At 47.6% G+C, this 23,562-nt stretch overlaps 1 protein-coding gene across 3 annotated transcripts in view; it reads right to left on the minus strand.

The window, feature by feature from the left end:
• The window catches only part of SLC12A4 (solute carrier family 12 member 4), a 307,394-nt gene that overhangs the window by 26,886 nt on the left and 256,946 nt on the right, over positions 1–23,562 (minus strand). For all 3 annotated transcript variants that reach the window (XM_088470905.1, XM_088470906.1, XM_088470907.1), the window contains 3 exons: positions 9,861–10,056; positions 9,305–9,474; positions 6,231–6,362 (listed from right to left, as the gene is read on the minus strand). In XM_088470905.1, coding sequence (XP_088327031.1) covers positions 6,231–6,362; positions 9,305–9,474; positions 9,861–10,056 — 498 coding nt within the window. The remainder of the gene's footprint in view (positions 1–6,230; positions 6,363–9,304; positions 9,475–9,860; positions 10,057–23,562) is intronic.

A 23,562-nucleotide genomic window follows, 5' to 3' on the forward strand; every position in this document is an offset into this window, starting at 1 on the left:
AGGTATGCCACACCCTGTGGTGAATCCTGGCAGAGGCAGGTTTTCTTGCTCTAAGCATGGTGTTAACCAGAGCCGGAAAAACCCTTAGACCTTAAGATGGATGTCTCAATAGCTACGCGGTCAAAGACAGACGATCCAGATCTGGGTAGAGGCAAGGACCCTGAGACCACAGGTCCGGACGTTGAGGCAACAGCCACAGAGTGTTGATGGAGAGACTCCGAAGATCTGAGTACCATGGATGCTGGGGCCACCAGCAGGACCGTGTCTCCCTCGTTTGAACTTCCAAATTATTTGAAGAAGGAGGGAGATTGGAGGAAACAGGTACACAAACGGGAAAGTCCACTTGACTGACAGAGCGTCCACCAAGAGAGCCCTGGCGCCTCTTGTCCTGGACCCATACTAAGGCAGCCATTGATTTAGTCGAGAGGCCATGAGGTCCACGTCTGGAAGGCCCCACCTGTCCACTAGGAGCTGAAACACTTCTTGTTGAAGAGACCATTCCCCTGGATGCACGTCATGACGGCTGAGGAAGTCCGCTTCCCAATTCAGCACTCCTGGAATGAATACAGCCGATATGGCTGGTAGATGGCCTTCCGCCCATGTCAGAATGTGCGACACCTCTGTCATTGCCGCCTGACTTCGAATTCTTCCTAAATGGTTTAGGTAAGCCACAGTCGTGGCGTTGTCTGACTGCACTTGCACAGGCTTTCTCTGAAGCAGCAGCCTGGCTTGTTGTAGGGCCCTGAAAACTGTACGAAGTTCCAATATGTTGATTGGAAGCGCAGATTCCTCTACGGTACACCTTCCCTGAAAGGAGTGTGGACCTGCCACTGCACCCCAACATCGAAGACTGGCATCCGTCATCAGAAGGACCCAGTCCAAGATCCAAAAGGGACGCCCCCTGGTGAGGTGGAACTTCTGTAGCTACCAAGTCAGAGATAGGCGTACCTCTGGAGAGAGCACCATCATTTGTGTCCGTATATGATGGGGAAATCCATCCCACTTGGAGAGGATTGATTGCTGCAGAGGCCGGGAATGAAACTGGGGATACTCCACCATGTCGAATGTCGACACCATGGATCCCAGTAACTGCATTGCTGAGTGGACTGACACTCAGCAATTGTGAAGGCACCTGCGTACACGGGACTGCAAAGTGGAGATCTTTACTGCTGTCAGAAAAATCCTTTGCGGTTGTGAATCCAACAGGGCTCCCAGATGGAGCATCCTTTGAGACGGAATCAGTGAGGACTTATTCCAATTAATCAACCACCCGTGTACCTGGAGCACAAATATCGTTAGCTGCAGGTGGTGGTGAAGCACCTCTGCGGACCCTGCTAGTAGCAATAGGTCGTCTAGGTAACAGGCGGATCCCCTACAGCCACAGCTGGGCTGCCATTACGCCATGACCTTTGTAAACACCCAAGGTGCAGTGGCAAGGCCAAATGGCAGAGCCTGAAACTGGAAAGGTTGTTGTGACACAGCGAACCTGAGAAAATATTGGTGAGCTGAAACAATCAGAATATGCAGGTATGCATCCTGAATATCCAGGGATACCATAAAATTCCCAGGTTCCATAGCCAGTATAACTGAGCATAGGGTTTCCATCCTGAACCAGGGTACCCTGAGGTATTTGTTCCGGGACCAGAGATTGAGAGTAGGATGGTAAGAACCGTTTGGTTTCTGGACAAGAAAAAGGCTGGAATAATAACCCATTCCACTTTGGGACAACGGGACCGGTACAATGACCCCTACAGTATGGATTGTACCACCTCTTGAATAGCGAAAGCCTTGTCCGAGTTTTTCGGAAGTCCTGTGCAAAATAATTGATGGGGAGGCCTTCTATGGAAGGAGAGGGCGTACCCCAGAGAGACCACTTCCTTCACCCAGGAATCCGTGGTAGTTTGACACCAGTACTGGGCGAACTGAAGAAGTCGGCCTCCCACAGGAGGTGACCTGTCCCATCAAATGGAGGGCTTGTCATCAGGCTTGGCAGCCGGATGTCTGGTACTCCAGGGCTGCTTCTTAGGCCTGGCTGATGTCTTGGTGGTGGATGGGAAAGGACTGCGCTCTAGCCTTACCTGGGGTCCGATAGGTCCGAAAGGATGGAGTCCGAGCCCCCAAAGAGGCTGGAGCAGAAAGCAGACAAGCCGACTTAGCTGCTGCTAAGGTATTCACAATCTTGTCCAAATCAGGGCCAAACAAGACTTTACCGTCATAAGCAAACACTCCAACCCCTTCTTGGATTCCACGTTGGCCCTCCAAGAACGGAGCCATAGAGAGCGGTGAGCCGCTGAAGAAATCCTGGCATTTAGTAAGCCAATATCCAATGCTGCCCCATTTATGTAGCAGAATCTCAGAGATTTCCCACAAGATTCAGCTGTTTTCTGGTGGCATTTGGGGCTAAGGATGTTTCCAGGCTGTTAGCCCAACATTCCATGGCCCGAGCCACCCAGCAAATTGCCATAGCTGGTCTGCAGGCAGCCCCAGAAAGGGAATAAACAGATTTAATGCAGATCTCTACGTTCCTATCTGTAGGATCCTTCAGGGATGTCATGGAAGGCATAGGTAGCGTTGCGCTTTTTATCAAGCACGTGACATGGGAATCCACCACCGGTGGAGTCTCCCACTTAGAAAAATAATTCTCAGCAAAAGGATAAGTGGCTGATAACGCTTTTTGTGGCTGATAACGCTTCCCTGGCGTTTTCCATGCTACCTCCAAGTGATTCACCAGTTGGTCAGACAACGGGCATATAGCCTCAGTCACCTTTTCTTCCATGAAATATGCACGCCTAGACTTAGACGCGGGAGGCTCATCCTCCTCAATGATCAGGGCTGCCTTCCCAGCCTGAATCAAACCAGGAATATATATTTTTGACCTGATCCCCACCTCTTGAGGAGGGGGCTCAGAGTCAGATTCATCGGAGAGCAGTCCATCATCAGATGATACCTCATCGTCCCCACACACAGCAGATTGTGACGACAGCAAACCCCTCTTAGTTGGTCTACTGATGGGTGCGTCATTATGACGTACCTCAATTGCACCTGGTAATACAGCGGGAACTGTATTAACCCACTGGGGGGGTAACATCTGTGTGGGTACAGATGGTTGCAGCAAGTTCAGCGCTGGCAAAAGATGCTGCTGTTGAAGACCGAACTGTGGAAACACAGGAGGGCCTGCCAAATGCCCCGCAATGGTTGTCAGTACTTTTGCAATGCACTCCCATGGCGGCTCCTGCTGAGAGGCAGGAGTCGCAGAGGGACCTGGAGGGGTATAACACCACAAACATAACTCCTCAGAAGCAATGTCCCCTGCCCCTAATACCGCTGTACATTTCTTACAGAGCAGTTTAGTAGGAGCCAAGTTAGGCATATCACTCTCACTGCCAGTCATAGTGAAGAGGATACCACTCAAAAGATGTGACTGTATAATAAGGTCACAGCCTGTGACTTTTAGCCACACCCGCACAACACCAGTGCTATCGCTCAGAATAGCAGAATAAGTACAGGGATAGCAAAAAATGGCTGACAGTTTTTAGAAAGAGAAACTCAGACAGACAGCGCTAGCATACAGTCGCAGACAAATGCAGAATAATAACAATACCTGCACTTAATGGCACTTACTGGTCAACTATAAAGACTTTGCACCTAGTAGGACAAAGTGCTACATACACTGACCACCAACAGGAGGAGAGGTATGTAGGGGGACCCGTACTCCGCACCGCCCGCCGAGAGCAGCCAGGAGAAAAACTCACGGGGGGTGGAGACGGAAGGAGGAAGCTGTCACAGTTTAGCCAGACCGCAGTGGAAAGGCGCGCTGTATAGCTGGGAGGAGCCGGCTGTTAGACAGGGAAGGCTGCCTCCCCTGGCCAGCGTTTAACCCCTAGGACACTGGAGCATTCCCATCAACTCCAGCCCACTGTCCCAGGTGGCTTTGTGGAAGCGCAAGACTCAGTGCTTGGTTCCACATGCTATCAACCCCAGGGAGTCTCTAGCCCTGGAGGAAAAAGTCTGCGATTCGGCACGCACCACCGCGGCACATGTCGCTTACCTGCTGCCCGTAACATCTGGCCACAGTCTAGGGATCCTCTGGGGTCTCTGCTAGCCAAGACCCCAGAGGCCCGCCGAGCTCCCCGGATCAGTACCGGCGTCTCGGCGCCAGCGGGGTGATGACGCGGCAGTGCGAACTTCCACTGGATTGTCCGTGCTGCCACCTAGAAGGATCTTCATATTTCAGGGGCTGTTTAGCAACAGCCCCACTGCGTTTTCAGTGACCAACTCCGGCCGGGCACCCAACGAAACTGAGGAGCCTCCGGCCCGGGGGCGCGGTATAGAAGAAGATCCGTTTCATCCTGGGAGAAGAATTTACTGCGTAAGGTGCCCGGATGACTCTGCATCACCTATACCCCAAGGTCACCCTGTGGACCTTCTGTGGATCCTGAACCAGAAAAACAAGCATCAAATGAGTTAAAAACAAGCCCAAACCAATCCAATAAAGCCCAAAACAAAAGCCAAACTTAATGTGGTGGTACGAGGGTGGGGCATACTTGTCTACTCTCCCAGGAGTCGCGGGAGGCTTTTGAGTTTTCGGGTAACGCCCCACACCCCCGCAAAAGTAGGCAGATCTCCCACTTCCTAGTGAAGTGGGCAGGATGTGGAGATTTTCCGAGAAATGTACACAGCTTTACCCCATGGTTTCCAGCATCCCCCATTGGATGAAAGAGAAACTACATTTTACATAGATGGGGGTAGGACACAGTGTGCCCTATCTTCCCCATACTGAGAACTGCACACATGTTCGGGCACCTTTGAACATTATCAGCATATGTGTGTGAGGACACTCTGTGCCCTCTCATCTCCATATAGATAGCGGCATATTGGAAACCTTGTTTGAAAAAGGCCCATTAACACCTATTGTCTGATGATCACCAGACAATGTCACCAAACGCTATGGTAAAATTACATGTTCCATAAGTGGGGAGGAGGGCACCGTGTGCCCCAGTAACGTGCAGGGAGGTCAATGGCTGGGGAGGCACATGTGTATAAAAATGCAGTTTTTGTATCAAAACTCTGGAGCATGACAGGGAATATGATTTGGGAGGGAGTATGAGAGGGGAAGCTCTGCCTCCCCTGACTGCACTTTCCTGGTGTAAACTGCACATATACCTTTGTTTAAAGGAGTTTCCTCTTTCTAATGACCACACAATGATGTAAACAGTACACAGCGAAAACTATTTCCACACATGAGATGGGGAATCTGAAGCTCATATCTTCCCCTATTGATTTCAAAAGAGTCCCCTCATTTAATGTGGTAGCCTAGTTTAAAAAATAGTAGGCCTTGTTGGACTGCAATATTATTATTACACATAGTGAGATTTTAAATCAAGATGGCAAAAAATTGCAAGAAACTGCATGTAGAATTCTGCTGTTTGCAATTTGAGAACAATTAATTCCAAAGCAAGACTCATAGTATTTATTTGTGGTGTCTGTAAAAAAAAAAAAAAAAAAGTTTGCTTTTTGTTTAATTTGTTTTCATTTTTGTAACCTCAATACAAATCACTTATGTGGCCATTTTAGTTAAAGTTTAGTTTACGTGTAACAGTGACCTAAAAGACAAATGGTAATTTTGACAAAATACAAAGTCTTTGCATAGGTACTACATTAAAAATCAGTGGTATTGATGTTGGAAGTCACTAGCACAAGAAAATTATCAGCCAGTATATCTGCCAGTGTGTACAAGCATTAAACTCCTGCACCAATTTTAGGATGGTGTCCATATAGGGCATGGGTCTTCGTCATTCGTCCCTACAGCTGACGTGGAACTAAACATCCCAGCATGCCCTGCCACAGTTTTAGCATAATCTAATAGCAAAATAGTAGGGCATGCTGCGATGTGTAGCAGCTGAGGGGCGACCTTTTGAAGACCCTTGATATTAGGACCTCCTATAGACTGGTTCTTCTGGCATTTTATTTACTGTGACATCACTAAACCTGCATCTGCGTATAAATAGATCAATCCTCAAAGTGCGTATAGCATAGCAAGATTAAAAAACTGTTATTCTAACTCTACCTGATTATTTAGAGAAGTACCTGTCTCCAAACATGGCAACCTGCTGTTGAGGAGTGATGAAAGTATGGTGGACAAATTTAGTTCAGTAGACACAGTCCAGCTATTTCCTGTACTATATATTACTTTCAAGTAGCTTTTCTTTTATTTAATGTTCTTACAGTACCATTTCAACTACTTCCACTTCTGCTTCAATCCTTAGATGATAAAGGAAGATCGCAAGGTCTTTCTTCATTTGGATGCTGTTGTCGTCCATTTGTGCTACTGTAAAAATCCTCATTCTGCACTTTTTCCACACCTGTCAATGAGAAGCAAGTACTCACTCTCAAGATACAAAAAACAAAACAGTTATTATATGTAATCTGCAGATTTTGTTACATGACAACTGCACACAGTATGTAAGTAACCACAAGGTAATAAATGACTTTTTATATAGTGTGATCAGCCTAATCATTCTGAAATGATACATTTGAGTAGCGGCGGCAGTGAATGGGTGGCTCGAAAGGAGAAAGACCAGCCTAGTGCTTGTCATTGTAAGCAAGTCCCCCATTGTTATACCATGTCCCATTGTGACACGGCCACACCCCTTGTCCCTATTCGCACATATAAAATGTTGGCTTTAGAGCACCTCTCTCATGGAGAGTATTGTTTATTTTATTTCCTTTTTTTCCTCAGGTTTATTTTCAGGATAGTAAACCATCAGAAATTATACAGTTCTGTATTGAGCAATGACAGCATTTTCTCATGTTGCCCTGTAAGAAAATATTTTTCTCTGCATGTTACCATTTCAGTATTCTGTTAGTTATGATCTGCATATAACTCAGCCTGTGATGCTTTATTAGGAAAGGCCAATCAGAGATACTGCATTGATATTTCAGATCCATAAGGGATTTTCATCTGTGTATTTAATACACTTAAAAATTGTGGAAATAATATCTATCTTCTCTAGGATCTATAATATTTCCATGCAGTTGCATAGGTAGAAAAGATTGTGTATGCACAGTTCAAAATAAAATGAGAGGTCATACATGCGCAGTAACAGTGGAAGTGCAGGAGATAAAGATAAAAACATCGAAACTGCTATTGCGATTTCTGGATTGATCCTATCAATACTCCATGTCTCCAAGAACATCCTAAAAAAACAGATGTAATGGACAAGTAGATCAATCTTTCTGATTGATTTATCTTCGATGTCCATACCTAGCGCCAATTATGGATATATTTTGTGTGGCGACTATTAGCATTATATGTTATATGCTGCATTCTGTGAGTCTTCATGCCCAGTAAACCCCATATCTTTTTTATCTATTGTTGTTGTTTTTTATTTCAGTTTCCCACTGTTGCTTCAGTGACTAGATCAGAACAACTATGACTGTGTGTCCTACACTACAGAAATGGGAGGTAATTTACAATTTCATCAATCACTTCGTCGGCAGTGTAATGTCACGCACAGTACGCTGACACAGTACTAATGTCAGTTAAAGCATTGTAACAGTGTCGGCAGTATAAGTTTAAACATGATGCTTTACCATCATGTTTTAAGTAAAGGGGCCTATCCATTAGACGACCTGAAAACTGTACATCTAGCGTTCAGTCCTTCAGGTCGCCGGGTGCGGTGCGTTCACTGAACGTCATTCAATGCAGGAGGCCGACCTCCTATCTGCGAACATGTGGAACCAGACGATTGTCGTCAGGTTGACGAGCATGTTCCACAGATAGTCGGCAAGGACCCAGCGTGCACACGCATCGGTGGTCCTTGCCGGCTATCCATTCAATCCGACCAAAACCTCCTGGTTTTGGTCGGATTGTTCAAAAAGTCGTCTAATGGATAGGCTCCTTTATACTGCAGACACTGTTACAATGATTTAAGCAACATTAGTTTTGCATTCTGTGCCTGGATAGAATTAAGGTTTGCGGTCACTATAGCTATACACATATGCACCAGAGGTCAGAATAACCACAGTTGGAGAAAAATTGTACCAGAGAATAGTAATGGTTACAGCTTGTTCTGGACAAGTAATTACAATGTCATGTCTATGAGAAATGCTTTGCTAAAGGTTTGATATTGACATGCAAGCTCCTGTGATCTGACATTTTGCTGCAATTACTATTATTTGCGCACAATAAATTCTGCATTATTTAGTATTAATTTGTCTATAAAATATGTTCAAAATGAACTCCATGTTTAAACTTTAATCAAATACAGAATAAGTGGAGATTCCTTCAATCAATCAATCATGGGACAATGAAAGGATTTTCACAATGTATAATTTAGTAACAGTAATCATTTGCATTATTGTCTTGTCATTTGAGGACAATTGACAGTGTTTATGATAAGGCAGGAGCACAAATCTTCCTTAGGACTGAAGGGTTTAAAAATTATTTTCAACCAAATCATCTACTCAGGAGGAATAATACATGGTAATCACCTGACCGTCCCAGCGTCTGGCCGACCACCCCACACTTGTAAGCATACACACTTATCATTCAGCTGCTCCATATGTCTGGCCAGACATCCCAACTGGGCAGGCATTTCAATGTGCCGACAATATATATGTCAACTACGTCATTCACAGATATATAGTGTGTACACACCATGCAGATTCACTGAACTATATATTGTATAATGTGTACCTAACATTATTCTATTGCACTATCATAGAGAAGATTAGTAAACATTGAAATCAGTTGACAACATCATTTCTTATCTGAATCAAGTATGGCACAAAAGCACAAGTTTATCAGAGAAGACAAAGTGAATACTTTTTTCAATATATGCCCATAGCAACCAAATTGTAACTATCATTATATAGAATGTACTAAATAAATTATCTGAATGAATCTGATTGGTTGCTATGGGCAACACCTCCAATTGTCCTCCTTAGAAGGTTTGCTAAATATTCCCCTAATGCTGGCCACACACACAATCATGCCATTTTTCTGCAATGTTATGCTCTACAGAAGTCACTTAGGCCTATTGATTATGCAATTAATATGTTCTTCACTTGGTTTATTTTCTTTCTATTTTCATCTAGAAAATGTCTAACTATCTTATATAGATGCTACATAGCTGCAGATACAATAATTAAGGAAAAATATAGAGCAACTGCCATCTGAAAAGGTTTATTTTCTTTTACACACATGCTTCAAAAATCAATAAAACTTCTATGACTGTATTTCACTTATTGTTGGTCAGATTTTAGTATCAAAATAACTTGTGGAAATGCCAAAATACTGTACCTTATGCTGTTTTAATAGAAATGGCAGCAGCATAAGCATGCCACCATCATGCACAATCCACCAGACATCAATATTTCCTTCCAGGTAACGCTCATAATTGCTTGGATAGAAAGATACATTTTTAGGGACCATAAGTGCCAAATGAGCTGCAGTTGTGCACCGTACTGTCTCTGGAGGAGGAAAAAGTGAGGTTAGAAAGTGACATGGTTTGGTTCTAGGTCACAGTTAGCATACAACTGTGACGGACCCAGTTAACATACAACTGTGCAAAGTCCCGTTCTGCCGAAGTTGGGGCTGGGGTATCGGTAATATTGAATATGTTGAAAAGTCTTGATTCCCCGGACCCGACCAGAAAATGGTCGGAATCGGCGAGTCAGGTATTTTTAAGATGTTGAATATCCCAGATTCGACAACAGATTGTCGATCTCCGTGGATTGGTGGTTTTATTCACCGATACGCAGATTGGGTTGGTATTAGCAGAATGAGGAATCGCAGCTCAGGTGTATTGGGCTAAATTATTCAAGATGATTAAAACAAAGCTCCAATTATAGCTTACCAATAAAGGTTTTCCATGATCGAGGATCTTCGCTTTGTCTCCAGCCATAAGGCCATCCCAGCATCACAGTGTTATGCTTCATCCCCCCAAGTCCACATGACTGGATCAGATGTGAAATTCCTTCTCTGACTTTACTGGCAACAACAATCTGGCAGAATCCTTTTACTTTCTCTATCTCCATCATGTTTTTAATGGTCTGAAATGGTCATAAAATATTATTATGTAGTTGGGATCCATAAAGGGCACTCTCAAATAATAGCAGTATTGAGAAATATTGAACCAAAAGAATCCCATTACTACAGAAATCTTGTACTAGAGTTTAGCACATCCATATGGGACATATACCCAAGATGATCACTATTTTGAAAGCATGAACTGTGAGCTTTGAACTACTGCTTGGTGTGTGATAAAATATAGTTTCTCCATATAAGAAGTTATATGTCCCATAGTATCATATAATTTAAGATTGGTAATCCTAGGGGAGGGGAAGTTCATCATTCTATATAATTTTGAGGTAAACTCTGCTATACTTCTGTTCCTCAATAAGTGTGCCTTTTTGTAAAGGGCACCCAGATGATATGATCTAATAAAACACACTACTCAATGTCATGTCATTAGTACTGATGATTATAAGGTTCAATATTTCTCTTTGCTAATGGCAAATATTGTAAGGACATCCTCTCATTATATCCTCTAAACACATTTATTACCTGTGTATCATTTACCCTTACTGGGGCCAGCTGAAAAACTAGAAACCCAACTCCAAGAGTGACTTAGCAAAGTCTTATAACATTTTGCATATCTTCCATTCCCAGTACATACGACCACATTTGCATATTAAATTGCATAGTCCACAACTGAAGTACTATGGGGGTCATTCAGACACACTCGCGAGCGGCAGTCCGCTCGCAAGTGGGTCGATGGTCCCCACTGTGCATGCGCACGAAGGAGGGAGCTCAGTCGTGCGCATGCGCGAGACCCGGCGAGCGAAGGACTTTCCATCGCTCCGGGTCTCGGACCAAAGGGGGCGTGCCTGCCAGACGGAGGCATTCCCATGGGAACGCCTACCGTCTGAAGCCGGCCCCACTGACATCACTAGTGATGTCAGTGGGAGTGATTTTGGCTCTGATAGAGCCAAAATCACTCCAGGGCTTGTGGTTGAGAAACCCGACCACAGGGTTTCACTCGCAAGTCCGATGGTCGCGATGGTCAAGACCATCGCGACCATCTTGTTGCACGCTCGTATATGCTGTGGGTGGTGACCCACAGCTATACGAGCGTCCAGGAGGATGCTCCATATTAATGGAGGAGGGCCCTGATTCAGAGCGAGCGCTCTGGTCAGAGCGTCAGGCTCTGAATCAGGCCCTATATCTAGGCAGATATCTTTGCAATCCGTTGCTGTACAAATTTGCAGTAAAGATCGCAGTGTATTACAATTTATGCGACTTTGAACGAGGCTTGATAATAGGTGCCAGAGAGATGTCACTGTACCTCTGGAGTCAACTCTCAAAAGAGGATTTTCTTACCGTAAAATCAATTCCTCAGAGTCCAATTTGGATAACGCTGACGCTTGGATATAAGAGAGAGGCACTAAAATAGTTAATGGCTGAAACTCCCTCCCTTATATACCCTCCCCGTCCCGTAGCTCCTCAATTATCTGACTAGCAAAACCAAAATAGTGAAGAAAAAAATATCTAAAATCACATCACATCACACACCAGGGAGGGGATCCCCAAAGTGGACTCAGAGGAATTGATTTTACCGTAAGAAAATACGCTTTCCTCTTTCATCCTAATCTGGGGAATACGGACGCTGGGACTTCCCAAAGCAAGCCTCAAGGGGAATCACACACAGGCAGTGCTGTACACAAAACCTTGCAAACAAGACCCACATCTTTGGCTACAAATCTGTGGAAACGATAACATTTTTAAAACGTGTGTACAGAGGACCAGGTAGCCACCTTGCAAAGCTGTTCAACTGAGGCAACCTGTGGAACTGGCCAAGAAGTGCTCACGGCCCGAGTAGAGTGTGCCTGAATGGGATCCGGTATAGACTCACCCGCTGCTAAATAAGCCTGCTTGATGGCCAAAGTATTCCAATGAGCAATGGAATGCTTCGACGCTGGCCAGCCTCTTTTATGAGCGTTGAATAGCACTAAGAGAGAGAGCTCGTACCACATCCAGAAATCGAAGGGGAACCTCTGGATCAGATGGATGCAAGACTGGAACAAAAATTTCCTGATTCAGGTGAAAATGTGAAACCCCCTTTGAATTAAAAGACGGCTAAGTAGGGAGAACCACCCGGTCCACATGGAAAACATAAAATGGGGAGCTGGCTGACGCTTCCAACTCGCCAAAAGAAAAGCCTTGCAATAGCCTTGCAATAGTAGATCTTCTCGCAGTGACAGCCTCCACAGCTGATCGACCACCATAGACAGAAGACTTGAGTACTATAACCTTCGTGGCCAATCTGGCACTATTAGAAGGACATGAGCCCTTCCTTGCTTGAACCATCTGATCACATGTGGGAGTATGGATATGAGTAGAAAGAGGTATTTGAAGTGGAAGGACCACTTGTCTGTCAAGACATCTTCCAGGGTCACCTGTGGATCCCTAGACCGTGCCCCATACTGATACTGTGGACGCTTCCTGTTCAAACTGGATGGCATGAAGTCTATTTCTCTCTCCACAATGTGGTTGAAAATATCTTGATGTAGAGACCATTTCCCTGGGTGAACCAATATGGCCGATACAAATCTTTCTGCTCATGTCATAATCTCGACTGTCTCTAGACATCGAAAAAGGACTCCTGGTTCTTCCTTGTCTCTTGATTTATGCCACTGCAGTGGCATTGTCCGATTGTATCTGTAAGGGTGTTGTGCCTGGAACAAAACATGAAAAAATAGTCATAGTTCTAAGCACATTCATAGAAAGCTTTTTCTCTTCCAGTGACCAAACCCCCTGGAAGTGGAACCATAGAGTCACTGCACCCCATCCCCGGAGACTGGCGTCTGTTGTGACTATTGTCCATTTCCAAGCAGAAAATGGACAACCCTGGACAGGTTGGGAGTGCAGAGCCACCAATCCTGGGATTTGCACATCTGGACAGACAGGAGAAAAACTGCCAATCTAGGCAGGGATCAAATGGAAGTGTGCAAAAAGAACAGCCTTGAATGAGGCTACCATCCTTCCCAATAGCTGCATGCAGTGTAGTATGGACACCCTGTGAAGACTCAAAAGAACTTGTACCAGGCACTGTAATTCCCTGATCTTGTCCCTTGGCAGAAACAAACGCTGAAACAAGGTGTCGAAGAGAAAGTCCAGAAGTACCATCCTCTGAGCTGGGACCAAATTGGACTTGGAAAGGTTGAGGACCTAGCTGTGGAATTCCAAAGTTGTCATTACAACCTTCAAGCAAGCACGGAGTAGATCTGCTAATGAAGCAGGATGTCTAGGTAGGGAATTACGACAATTCCCGAGCCACAATAGGTGTCATGATTTTGGTAAACACCCTTGGCACGGTAGGAAGCCCAAAGGGCAAAGCCTGAAATTGAAAATGAAGGAGACCTACTGCAAAACGCAGTAGTTCATGAACTCGTTCCAAATTGGCACATGCAGATAAGAGTCTCTGAGGTCTAGGGACACAAGATATGTGCCCTCTTTCATGAATTATGGATCGTAAAGACTGAAACCAGAGAACCAAAAGGGCTGATACCTAGGAGTTCTAGGACAAGATGGAAGGACTGGGAGAAACTGACTTTTACTGCCAGTTGCCTGCATAATTATGCAATCCAGAACTGGCCCAAATAAGGAATGTTATATGAAAGGAATTACTTCCAAGGTCTTTTTAGACTCATTATCTGCCTGCCAGGAACACAACCAAAGAGTCCTTCTGGCTGAGAGAGATAAGAATGACATACCCGAGAGAAGTGAAATAGCGACACATGACTTACATAAATTGAAGTCTGCTTCAAATTATCTACCAGGGCTAGGAAGTCCACAGTGTCTGCCCCTGATTGAATGGCCTCTGCTAATTAATCGGACCATGCCTCTTTGCCCTTGGTAACCCAGGCTCCTGCCAATACAGGACGAAGGGTAGAACCTGTCAAGAAAAACAAGGTTTTAAGTAAGAATTTGTACTTACGGTCCGTATGATCTTTTAAATGTGGCAGCAGCAGTTGTTGGAAGTACCACAGCTTTAGCTAAATGGGCGATCAGGGTATCCACTGCTGGAGGTACCTCCCATGGTGCCATATTCTTATAAGCAAAGGGATAAGTAAACTTAAACACACTGCTGGAAGCTTAAACCGTTTATCTAGTTTAGACCAGGATTCGCCCAACAAATCTGAGAAATGCATAAACGTAGGAAAGGTTAAAAATTGTTTATTTTTTCTCTTAGATAACCTTGCAAGAGCTGATGAGTCATAAGGCTTCTAATCCTTAACTTTTAGGGTCTGGCGGATGACGTGGATAAGTTCAGTAACTCCCAGACTATCAGGAGAACTGTCCTCCCAAGTGGAACGGTCTAGCCATTCTTGACCCACCACCTCCCCCCTTCCTCCGCAGAGTACCCTTCTGAATCCTCTTCACCAGGGAAATATACAGTCTGTAGAGGCTGGTGTGTACAGGCCCCTGCACCAGACAATCCCGAACCTGCTTCTAATGATGAACAGACTTAGAGAGTCTATCCATTTGTATAGTCAAACCTGTATCTACAGCATACATGCCTACCCTCCCGGAAGTCGCGGGAGACACTCGTTTTTCGGTTAACTCTCGCACCCCCGGAAGGGTAGGCACTTCTCCCGCATTCTGCCCACTTCCTAGTGAAGTGGGCAAAATAAGGAGAATTGTCTTGCGTACCAGCGGGTCCGCGAGCAGGGGGGTTAGGCCTAATGACGTGATTCAATGAGAATCGCGTCTTTTGGCCCCTTCCCTTATTTAAATACACACTGTTCGCGACAAATTGTAATGAGGGGGTTTAGCTTAATAACACAACCAGTCCTGTCCTGCCCCCAACACCTCCTACCTGTTTCTCCTCCCCGGCAAGTATGATCTACAGGATTACAGACGATCTCGAGGAAGAAGAACGGGATTGAGACACTGGGATCTACTGCAAAACTAAAGGAACTAAAGAATTTACATCAGCCTGGATGCGGACATCCCACACTTCCCTTGCTAAATCAGAAATTTCTTATCAACATTAATAGAAGTGAATAATTTGCTATTCGTAAGCTTGAAACATCATATCACATGATCTTTGACAAATTACATGCTTCAAAATACATATTTCTCTTCACTGAGCAAACAGCAGGGGCAGCGTTTCACAATAATCTTGAATCTTGCATCATATATCTGCTGGATTTGCTATAATGGAACCATCAAAACTAAAAAAAACTATGTACCTTTTAAACCTCTCCCAATTTTCCTGCTGAAAATTAATTTGATTTATCTTGGTAAAAAAAAAAAAATCACTTTCAACTTATAGGAGTGTACAATATTAATAGTCAATGATTGTAAACTCATTGGGAGGCAGTAGGCTAATTTACAAAGCAGTATAGGGCCACCTTGTGCAGTATTCATACTGCCATTTTTATGCTCCTTTGAGATGAACGGGGATATCTTCCTTGAAATTAATCCAGGTTAGCTTAGTTTATACACTAAGGGACATATTCAGTTAGGTGTGAGAATAGCAAAACTCCTGCACCTGTGGATTTTTTCCTGCAGGTGCCAGATTTTTGCTAATTTTTCCTAAAATCCATATTTTTAGGAAAATGGTCGGGAAATGCTCTGGGATCCCGGTGGCACCCCTCCTAATGACTAATTAAATAATTGGAAGTTAGCTTAATTAGTCAGTAAAATATGAGATATGGTAAGAACTTACCCTTGTTATCTCTATTTCTACGAAGTCCATAGGGTTCCACAGGATACCTTGGGGTATAGGTGTGACGTCAGTCGCAGGGCACCAAAGAGTTAAGCTTTCAGCCTCCCAGGATGCACTAGGTCCCCCTCCTATACCCCGCCCCCGGGCCAAGGCACCTCAGTTAGTTACCAAGCCATAGGCCGGAGGAGGAGAAGGAAGAGAGAGAACAAAGATCTGGACACATACAAGAATCACATTCTCACCAGAGGGAGACGGAAAACCGGTGACCAGAGCAAAGCCCATCTGCAGCACAGGTGTGACAGGGCGGGAGTCCTGTGGAACCCTATGGACTTCGTAGAAATAGAGATAACAAGGGTAAGTTCTTACCATATCTCATATTTTCTACTTCAGGGTCCATAGGGTATCCACAGGATACCTTGGGGATGTCCCAAAGCAGTATCCTTTAAGGGTGGGGACGCTCCTGTGCAGAAAGGAGAATCCGCCGCCCGAAGGAAGCATCCTGAGAGGCGAAGGTGTCAAACCTGTAATACCTCACGAAGGTATGGACAGAAGACCACGTAGCAGCCTTGCAGATCTGAACTGCCGAGGCACCACGTCGAGCTGCCCACGAAGGACCCACAGACCTAGTGGAATGAGCCTTCAGAGAAGGAGGGACCGGTAGGCCTTCATGAAGATAAGCTTCAGAAATAGCCATACGGATCCAGGCTGCCAAAGTTTGCTTTGAAGCAGGCCAACCCTTTTTACGGAAGCCATAGAGGACAAACAAAGCGTCCGACTTCCTAAACGAAGAAGTGCGGTCAACATAAGTCCTTAAGGCCCGCACAACATCCAAAGAGGCCTCACCCACGGAAAGACCCGGTGAGTTAAAGGCCGGAACAACTATTTCCTCGTTAACATGAAACTGGGAAACAACTTTGGGAAGAAACTCGGGCCGAGTGCGGAGCACTGCCCTGTTCCCATAAAAAACCAAGAAAGGGGGTCTACAAGAAAAAGCCCCTAACTCAGAAACACGTCTGGCCGAAGCAATGGCCAGAAGGAAAACAGTCTTAGCTGTTAGCCATTTAAGATCCACTGAGCCCAGTGGTTCAAACGGCGGTCCTTGGAGAGCCCTCAGGACCACAGCCAAATCCCAAGGCGCCACAGGTGGAACAAAGGGCGGCTGAATGCGGAGAACACCCTGCATAAAGGTGCGCACATCCGGGATTGTAGCAATCCTACGGTGAAACCAGACAGATAGGGCCGAAACCTGTACCTTCAAAGAAGCAAGGCGAAGCCCATGATCTAGTCCCGCTTGCAGGAAGGCGAGAATCCAGGACAGACGAAACTCCCGTGGTGCATAACCTCTCGGTCGACACCACTGGAAGAACGTATGCCACACGCGATGGTATATCCTCGCGGAAGACGGTTTCCGAGCTCGTAACATGGTACGCACCACAGAGCTGGAAAACCCCCGGGACCTGAGCATGGCCGTCTCAACAGCCACGCCGTCAAAGACAGCAGAGTCAGGTCCGGGTGAAGGCAAGGACCCTGAGACAGAAGGTCCGGTCGTAGCGGCAACCGCAGAGGAATGTCCACGGACAGACCCTGAAGGTCTGAGAACCAGTGCCGTCTGGGCCACGCGGGAGCTATCAACAGGAGCGTCCCTCCTTCCTGTTTGAATTTCCGGATTACCCGTGGAAGAAGGGAGACCGGAGGGAACAGGTATGCGAACCGGAACGTCCACCGGACGGACAGAGCATCCACCAGAGACGCCCCTTCGTCTCTTGTGCGAGACCCGTACACCGGCAACTTGTTGTTGTGCCGGGATGCCATGAGGTCGATTTCTGGAAGACCCCACCTGTCCACCAGTAGTTGAAAAACGTCCGGGTGCAGGGACCATTCCCCCGGATGAACGTCCTGGCGACTTAGAAAGTCCGCCTCCCAATTTAGCACTCCCGGGATGAAGACCGCTGATATGGCCGGAAGATTGCGCTCCGCCCAAACCAGGATCCGAGAGACCTCTACGAGAGCCGCCCGACTGCGAGTTCCTCCTTGCCTGTTTATGTAGGCCACGGTGGTAGCGTTGTCCGACTGGACCTGCACCGGGCGACCCTGGAGAAACCGCTGTGCCTGCTGGAGAGCATTGAAGACCGCACGGAGTTCCAAGATATTTATTGGAAGCTCCGCTTCTGTCGGCGTCCACCTGCCCTGGAACAAGTGTGGACCCAAAACTGCTCCCCAGCCCCGAAGACTGGCGTCCGTTGTCAACAGGACCCAATTTGGAACCCAGAACGGACGTCCCTTGTTGAGGTGGGTCGTCTGTAACCACCACGCAAGGGACAGGCGAACCTCCTGGGTGAGCACAATCGTCTGGGACTTCAAAGACTGAGTCAGCCCGTTCCACTTGGACAGGATCAGGTGCTGCAGAGGTCTGGAGTGAAACTGGGCGTATTCCACCATGTCGAACACCGACACCATGGAGCCCAGTAACCTCATCGCCGAGTGTAAGGACACCCGGCGGCTGTGCAGGCAACTGCGCACCCTTGACTGTAAAGCAGAGATCTTGTCCTCCGTCACGAAGATCCTTTGCTGTCCCGAGTCCAATAAGGCTCCAAGATGCAGAATCCTCCGAGACGGGATTAGAGTGGACTTCTGCCAGTTGATTAGCCAGCCGTGCCGTTGCAGCAGTGCAATGGTCAGGTCCAAGTGGCGTAACAGGAGCTCTGGAGATCCTGCCACCAATAACAGGTCGTCCAAATACGGCAACATGCGGACTCCCTGCAGCCGCAGAGAAGCCGCCATGACCGCCATCACCTTGGTGAAAACACGTGGTGCTGTTGCCAGGCCAAAAGGTAACGCCCGAAACTGGAAGTGGTCGCTGCGGATTGCAAACCTGAGGAACTGTTGATGGCGCCAAAGAATAGGGACATGCAGGTAAGCGTCCTGTATGTCCAATGACACCAAGTAGTCCCCAGGTTCCAGCACCAGAATGATGGACCGTAGGGTCTCCATCCGAAACTTCGGGACCCGCAAAGACTTGTTGAGTGCTTTGAGGTTGAGAATCGGACGATATGACCCATTGGGTTTCTGTACCAAAAATAGATTTGAATAGAAACCCTGGCCCCTCTGGGAGAATGGAACCGCCACTATAACTCCAGCCTGGAGCATAGTGTGCAATACCTTCCGCAGCTCCGTAGCCTTGTTCCGGTCTGATGGGAGACCCGTGGTGAAGAAGCGAGCCGGGGGTCTGTGCCGGAAGGAGAGGGCGTATCCGTGGGAAACCACCTCCAGAACCCAAGTGTCTGTCGTAGTGGTCGACCAACACTGGGCGAACTGTAGCAGGCGGCATCCCACCCTGGGATCCCCCAAAGGGAGGCCCGGACCGTCAGGCCGCAGGCTTGTCATCTGGCTTGGGGGCCGGACGTCTGGTACTCCATGCCTGCTTCCGGGGCTTGACCGATTTCTTAGGGCCAGCCTGTCGAGGAAACGACTGTGGTTTGGGCCTGCCCTGGGCCCTAGATGACCGAAAGGACGATGGTCCCGAACCAGAAGGAGCAGCGGCCGACGGGAGACAAGCAGATTTGGCTGCCGCCAGCGTGGCCACAATCTTATCCAGATCCGGACCGAAGAGAACTTCTCCGGTAAACGGCAACGCTTCCAGACCTTTCTTGGAATCTGCGTCCGCCTTCCAGGATCGCAGCCACAAGGTGCGACGAGCAGCTACCGCTGCTGAAGAAATTCTAGACACCAGAGTACTAATGTCTAGAGCCGCCTCGTTGATGTAGGTGGCCGAATCACGGAGATTGCCAATCAACTCCGCCTGTTCGGCCGGACAGTCGGATTCAAAAGAAGCCTCTAATGAATCCGCCCAGTGCTCCATCGCTCTGGCGACCCAGCAAATGGCCATAGCCGGCCGTGCTGCCCCCCCTGCAAGGGAATAAGCGGACTTCAGGCAGATTTCTACCTTGCAGTCCGTAGCATCCTTAAGGGAGGACATGGATGGCATCGGCAATGTGGCACTACGGACAAGACGGGTCACGTGAGAATCCACCTGTGGAGGGGATTCCCACTTAGCAAAATAATTATCCGCGAACGGATAAGCCACCGCCAGGCGTCTCTGCGGCTGGTATCTTTTGCCAGGTTGTTTCCACGCCTCCTCTAAATGGTCCACCAACTGACCCGAAAGAGGAAAGACTGTGGCATCGCCCTTCACATCTTTGAAAAAGGCATACTTAGATTTAGCCGCTGGGGGAACTTCGTCCTCAATCACCAAGGCTGTGCGGACCGCCCGAATAAGTCCAGGAATATATACTTTGGACTTAGCATCAGCGTCCTTAGTATGGAGAGGTTCCTGATCGTAAGGATCAAGAATCTCCCCATCATCAGACGTCCCTTCGTCATCCTCATAAGGAGCGGACAGAGACGCCACCGGCCTTTTATGAGGCCGCATCACAGACTCCCCTTGCAACACATCCGACAAGTGCTGTACAGAACTCGTCAGGGAGTTAACCCACGCTGGCTCCTGAGAACCCGGGAGCGGGGAAATAGGGAGACTGTGGGGTACCACCAATTGTCGTGGGAACCCCTGCATGGGTGACGACACCACAGACTGCTGGGACAAACCCCTCGGAGTAAACGCGGGCTGCGGAGCTAACTGGCCCACTAAAGCTGTTAACGCCTGAGCGAAACAAGCCCAGGGCGGCTCCTGTACCGGTGCTGTAACCGTAATAGGCCGCGCCATGGACAAACACTGCCGGCAAAGGCCCTCCGCGCTACCCTCCCCCTCCGCTAACGGTACTTTGCACGTGGTACACTGTAGCCGGAGGGGAAAATCACTTTCAGACATGATGGCACCACGTATGTGACCTCTCTCACCAATTAAGTATTAAATAGGCGAGAGACCACCCTGCAGCACCGCACCGCAAGGGCTTTAGCAGAAGAACAGGGACAGTAATAAAGCTGACAGTTTAGAGAAGAAAAGTTACAGGCAGCAGCGCTAGCACAGTCACATACAATGCAGAGAAATAACAATTCCTGCACTAACAGCGCTGATTACTCAACTACACAGACACAGGGCCTGGTAGGACACAGCGCTGCATACACAGACCTGAGCCACAGCGGAGGAGAGGTATGCGGGGGGACCCAGACCACGATGCTTCCGTCCAGCACTTCCAGCAGCGTTCACCATGCGTTCTGGAGAAGATGGCCGCCGAGGAGCAGAGAGGAGGCTGGCCTGGGGGAGGAGCGCTGCCACAGGACCAGTCGGCAGCATGCAGAGAGGGCTGTGTGCAGCGGGGGAGGCGCCGGCTGTGAGACAGGGAAGGCGCGCTCCCCTGGCATGCATTTAACCCCTGGGACGCCGCAGCGCTACCGCTCTGCTGCGGTCCGCTGTCCCAGGGGGTAGTGGAAGCGCAGGTTGGTCGCCTGGCTCCACGCTGCAGCCAGTCCCCAGGGAGCCCCCTGCCTGGGGACTTAGGACCATGTGATCAGCGGGGACCCACCGCGGGACCCCGCTGCTTACCTCTGTCCCCCTTGAATCCGGCCATGGTCCGGAGCATCTGGGGTCACCGCTAGCTGTGACCCCAGACGCCCACCAGCATCCCCGGATCAGTACCGGCGTTCTGGTACCGGCGGGGTGTAGGGAAGACAGCATGGACGTCAGGACTGACTGTCCATGCTGTTCATCCAGATGTGCAGCCACAGCTGCATGAAGAATAAGCTTCAGGGGCTCTTCTAGCCCCCACTCCAACAGGTGCACCCGACTCCGGCCGGGCACCAAACTAAACTGAGGTGCCTTGGCCCGGGGGCGGGGTATAGGAGGGGGACCTAGTGCATCCTGGGAGGCTGAAAGCTTAACTCTTTGGTGCCCTGCGACTGACGTCACACCTATACCCCAAGGTATCCTGTGGATACCCTATGGACCCTGAAGTAGAAATACTCACCTTCCAAAGCGATGTCTTCTTCCTCCAGCGCCGGTCTCCTGCAACAGCGGTGTGTGTAGTAATTGGTGCATGTGTGTAAGTATGTATAAATATGTGTGAGTGATTGTGTGTACATACCCCTGTGTGACCCCTGTCTGTGTCTGAGTCCCCCCCCGGGGCAAGCTGCAGGGAGAACTACTGTACATCTACAAGCACCCACCTCCCCTCCCTGCAGCCCCCTGGGGTCCCAGCAGCATCCCCAGTGCAAAGACGGAGGGGAGATGAATAGGAGCCGTGGAGACCAACGGACCAGTAAGTAGTTTTGTTTGCTTGTTTTTTTGCTGCACCCCTGCGTTTTCAGTGCCGAAAACCTTGCGTGCATTTTCTTTCAATTGAATACCGCAGAGCGTGGTATTCCACAATTGGGCGAGAGGTCCGCATAATATTCTGCAGAGAAAAACTGCTTTCTTGGCGGTGTAATAATGGAAGTGTAATCTTATAATGTAGGCTTTGTCCGCTTTAGAAATATGGCAAAATAGACTCATATTAGCAATTTATGTAGGGCCAAATTAAATAACCTGTGATTTGCGGGAGTCGGCACAATAATTGCTTTTGCCTTTAAACTAATTGCCACCTTAAATCTAGTGACTAGCTAGTGCAAATCACAGCCTATTACATTTGGCCCATAGTCTACAAGAATCTCCAGCAGGAGATGCTTAAGTAAACTTGACAAGAAGTCCATGAGTTTCTGCATTCCCTATAGCAAGCTCCGGGGCTCTACCAGAGCTTGAAAGCACAGTGCTGCACATACAGTCCCAACTAGGAATAGGTTTTTCCAATTCTGTTATTCAGACGATGCTGGGGGCACGGAAATCTTCCTCTGCCCGCATTTATTATAGGATTTGGCACTCGTATTTTCAGTGGTTTGAACTGAGAAAATGTGACTCGAGTGCTTTCTTTTCTTCAGGCTGGGTTAGATTGGGGTCTCCTTCTGGCCACCCGAGGGTTCAGGCATCTGCACTTTCAGGTTGGTTTCAGCGAAGGATCGCACCATTGCCTGATGTTAGAATATTTTTTCTGGGTGTTCTGAGGGTTAAGTCTCCCTTTGTCCCCACGACAGCCCTAGTGGGATTTGAAGTTGGTTTTCAGGGCTTTACAGGCTCCCCCATTCGAACCCCTGAAATCAGTAAGCCTAAACTGGTTGACAGCTTAGACAGTTTTCCTTCTAGCTATCGCTTTTGCCCGTAGGGTCTCTGCCTTGGCAGCCCTTTCGTTTCACTCTCCTTTTATGATATTTCATCAGCATACAGCTGTTTTTCGTACTAGGGCGGAGTACCTTCCTAAGGTGGTATCCTGGTTTCATGTAAATGAAGAAATTCTAGTTTCCTACTTTGCAAGCTTCAGGCCTCTCGGCAGGTGAAGCATCACTGGATGTTGTCCGTGCACTACGTATCTATGTAGATTTCACCAACTCCATTAGAAAATCAGATTCTCTATTTGTGTTGTATGGCTGTCATAAGCGAGGCTGGCAAGCTAACAAACAGACTTTTGCCAGATGGTTGCGTATGACAATTTCTCAAGCGTACACACAAGCTGGTCTTGTTGTTCCAAACACAGTAACAGCACATTTTACTAGATCTGTGGGACCATCGTGGGCGGTTCATCGTGGTGCCTCTGCTGAACAAATATTCAAGGCAGCCACGTGGTCTTCCGTCCACACCTTTTTCAAATTTTACGCATTTGACACATTTGCTTCTCAGGATGCTTCCTTTCGGGCGTAGGATTCTCCTTTCTACTGAAACACAGGAGCGCCCCCACCCTTAAAGGGAACTGCTTTGGGACATCCCCAAGTTATTTTCTATGGCCCCTGAAGAAGAAAATAAGAGTTATGGTATAACATACCTTTTGTTAACTCTTTTTCT

The sequence above is a fragment of the Taudactylus pleione genome, unplaced genomic scaffold, assembly GCF_031769625.1.
Source record: "Taudactylus pleione unplaced genomic scaffold, aTauple2 ptg000106l, whole genome shotgun sequence".
Lineage (NCBI taxonomy): Eukaryota > Metazoa > Chordata > Amphibia > Anura > Myobatrachidae > Taudactylus > Taudactylus pleione.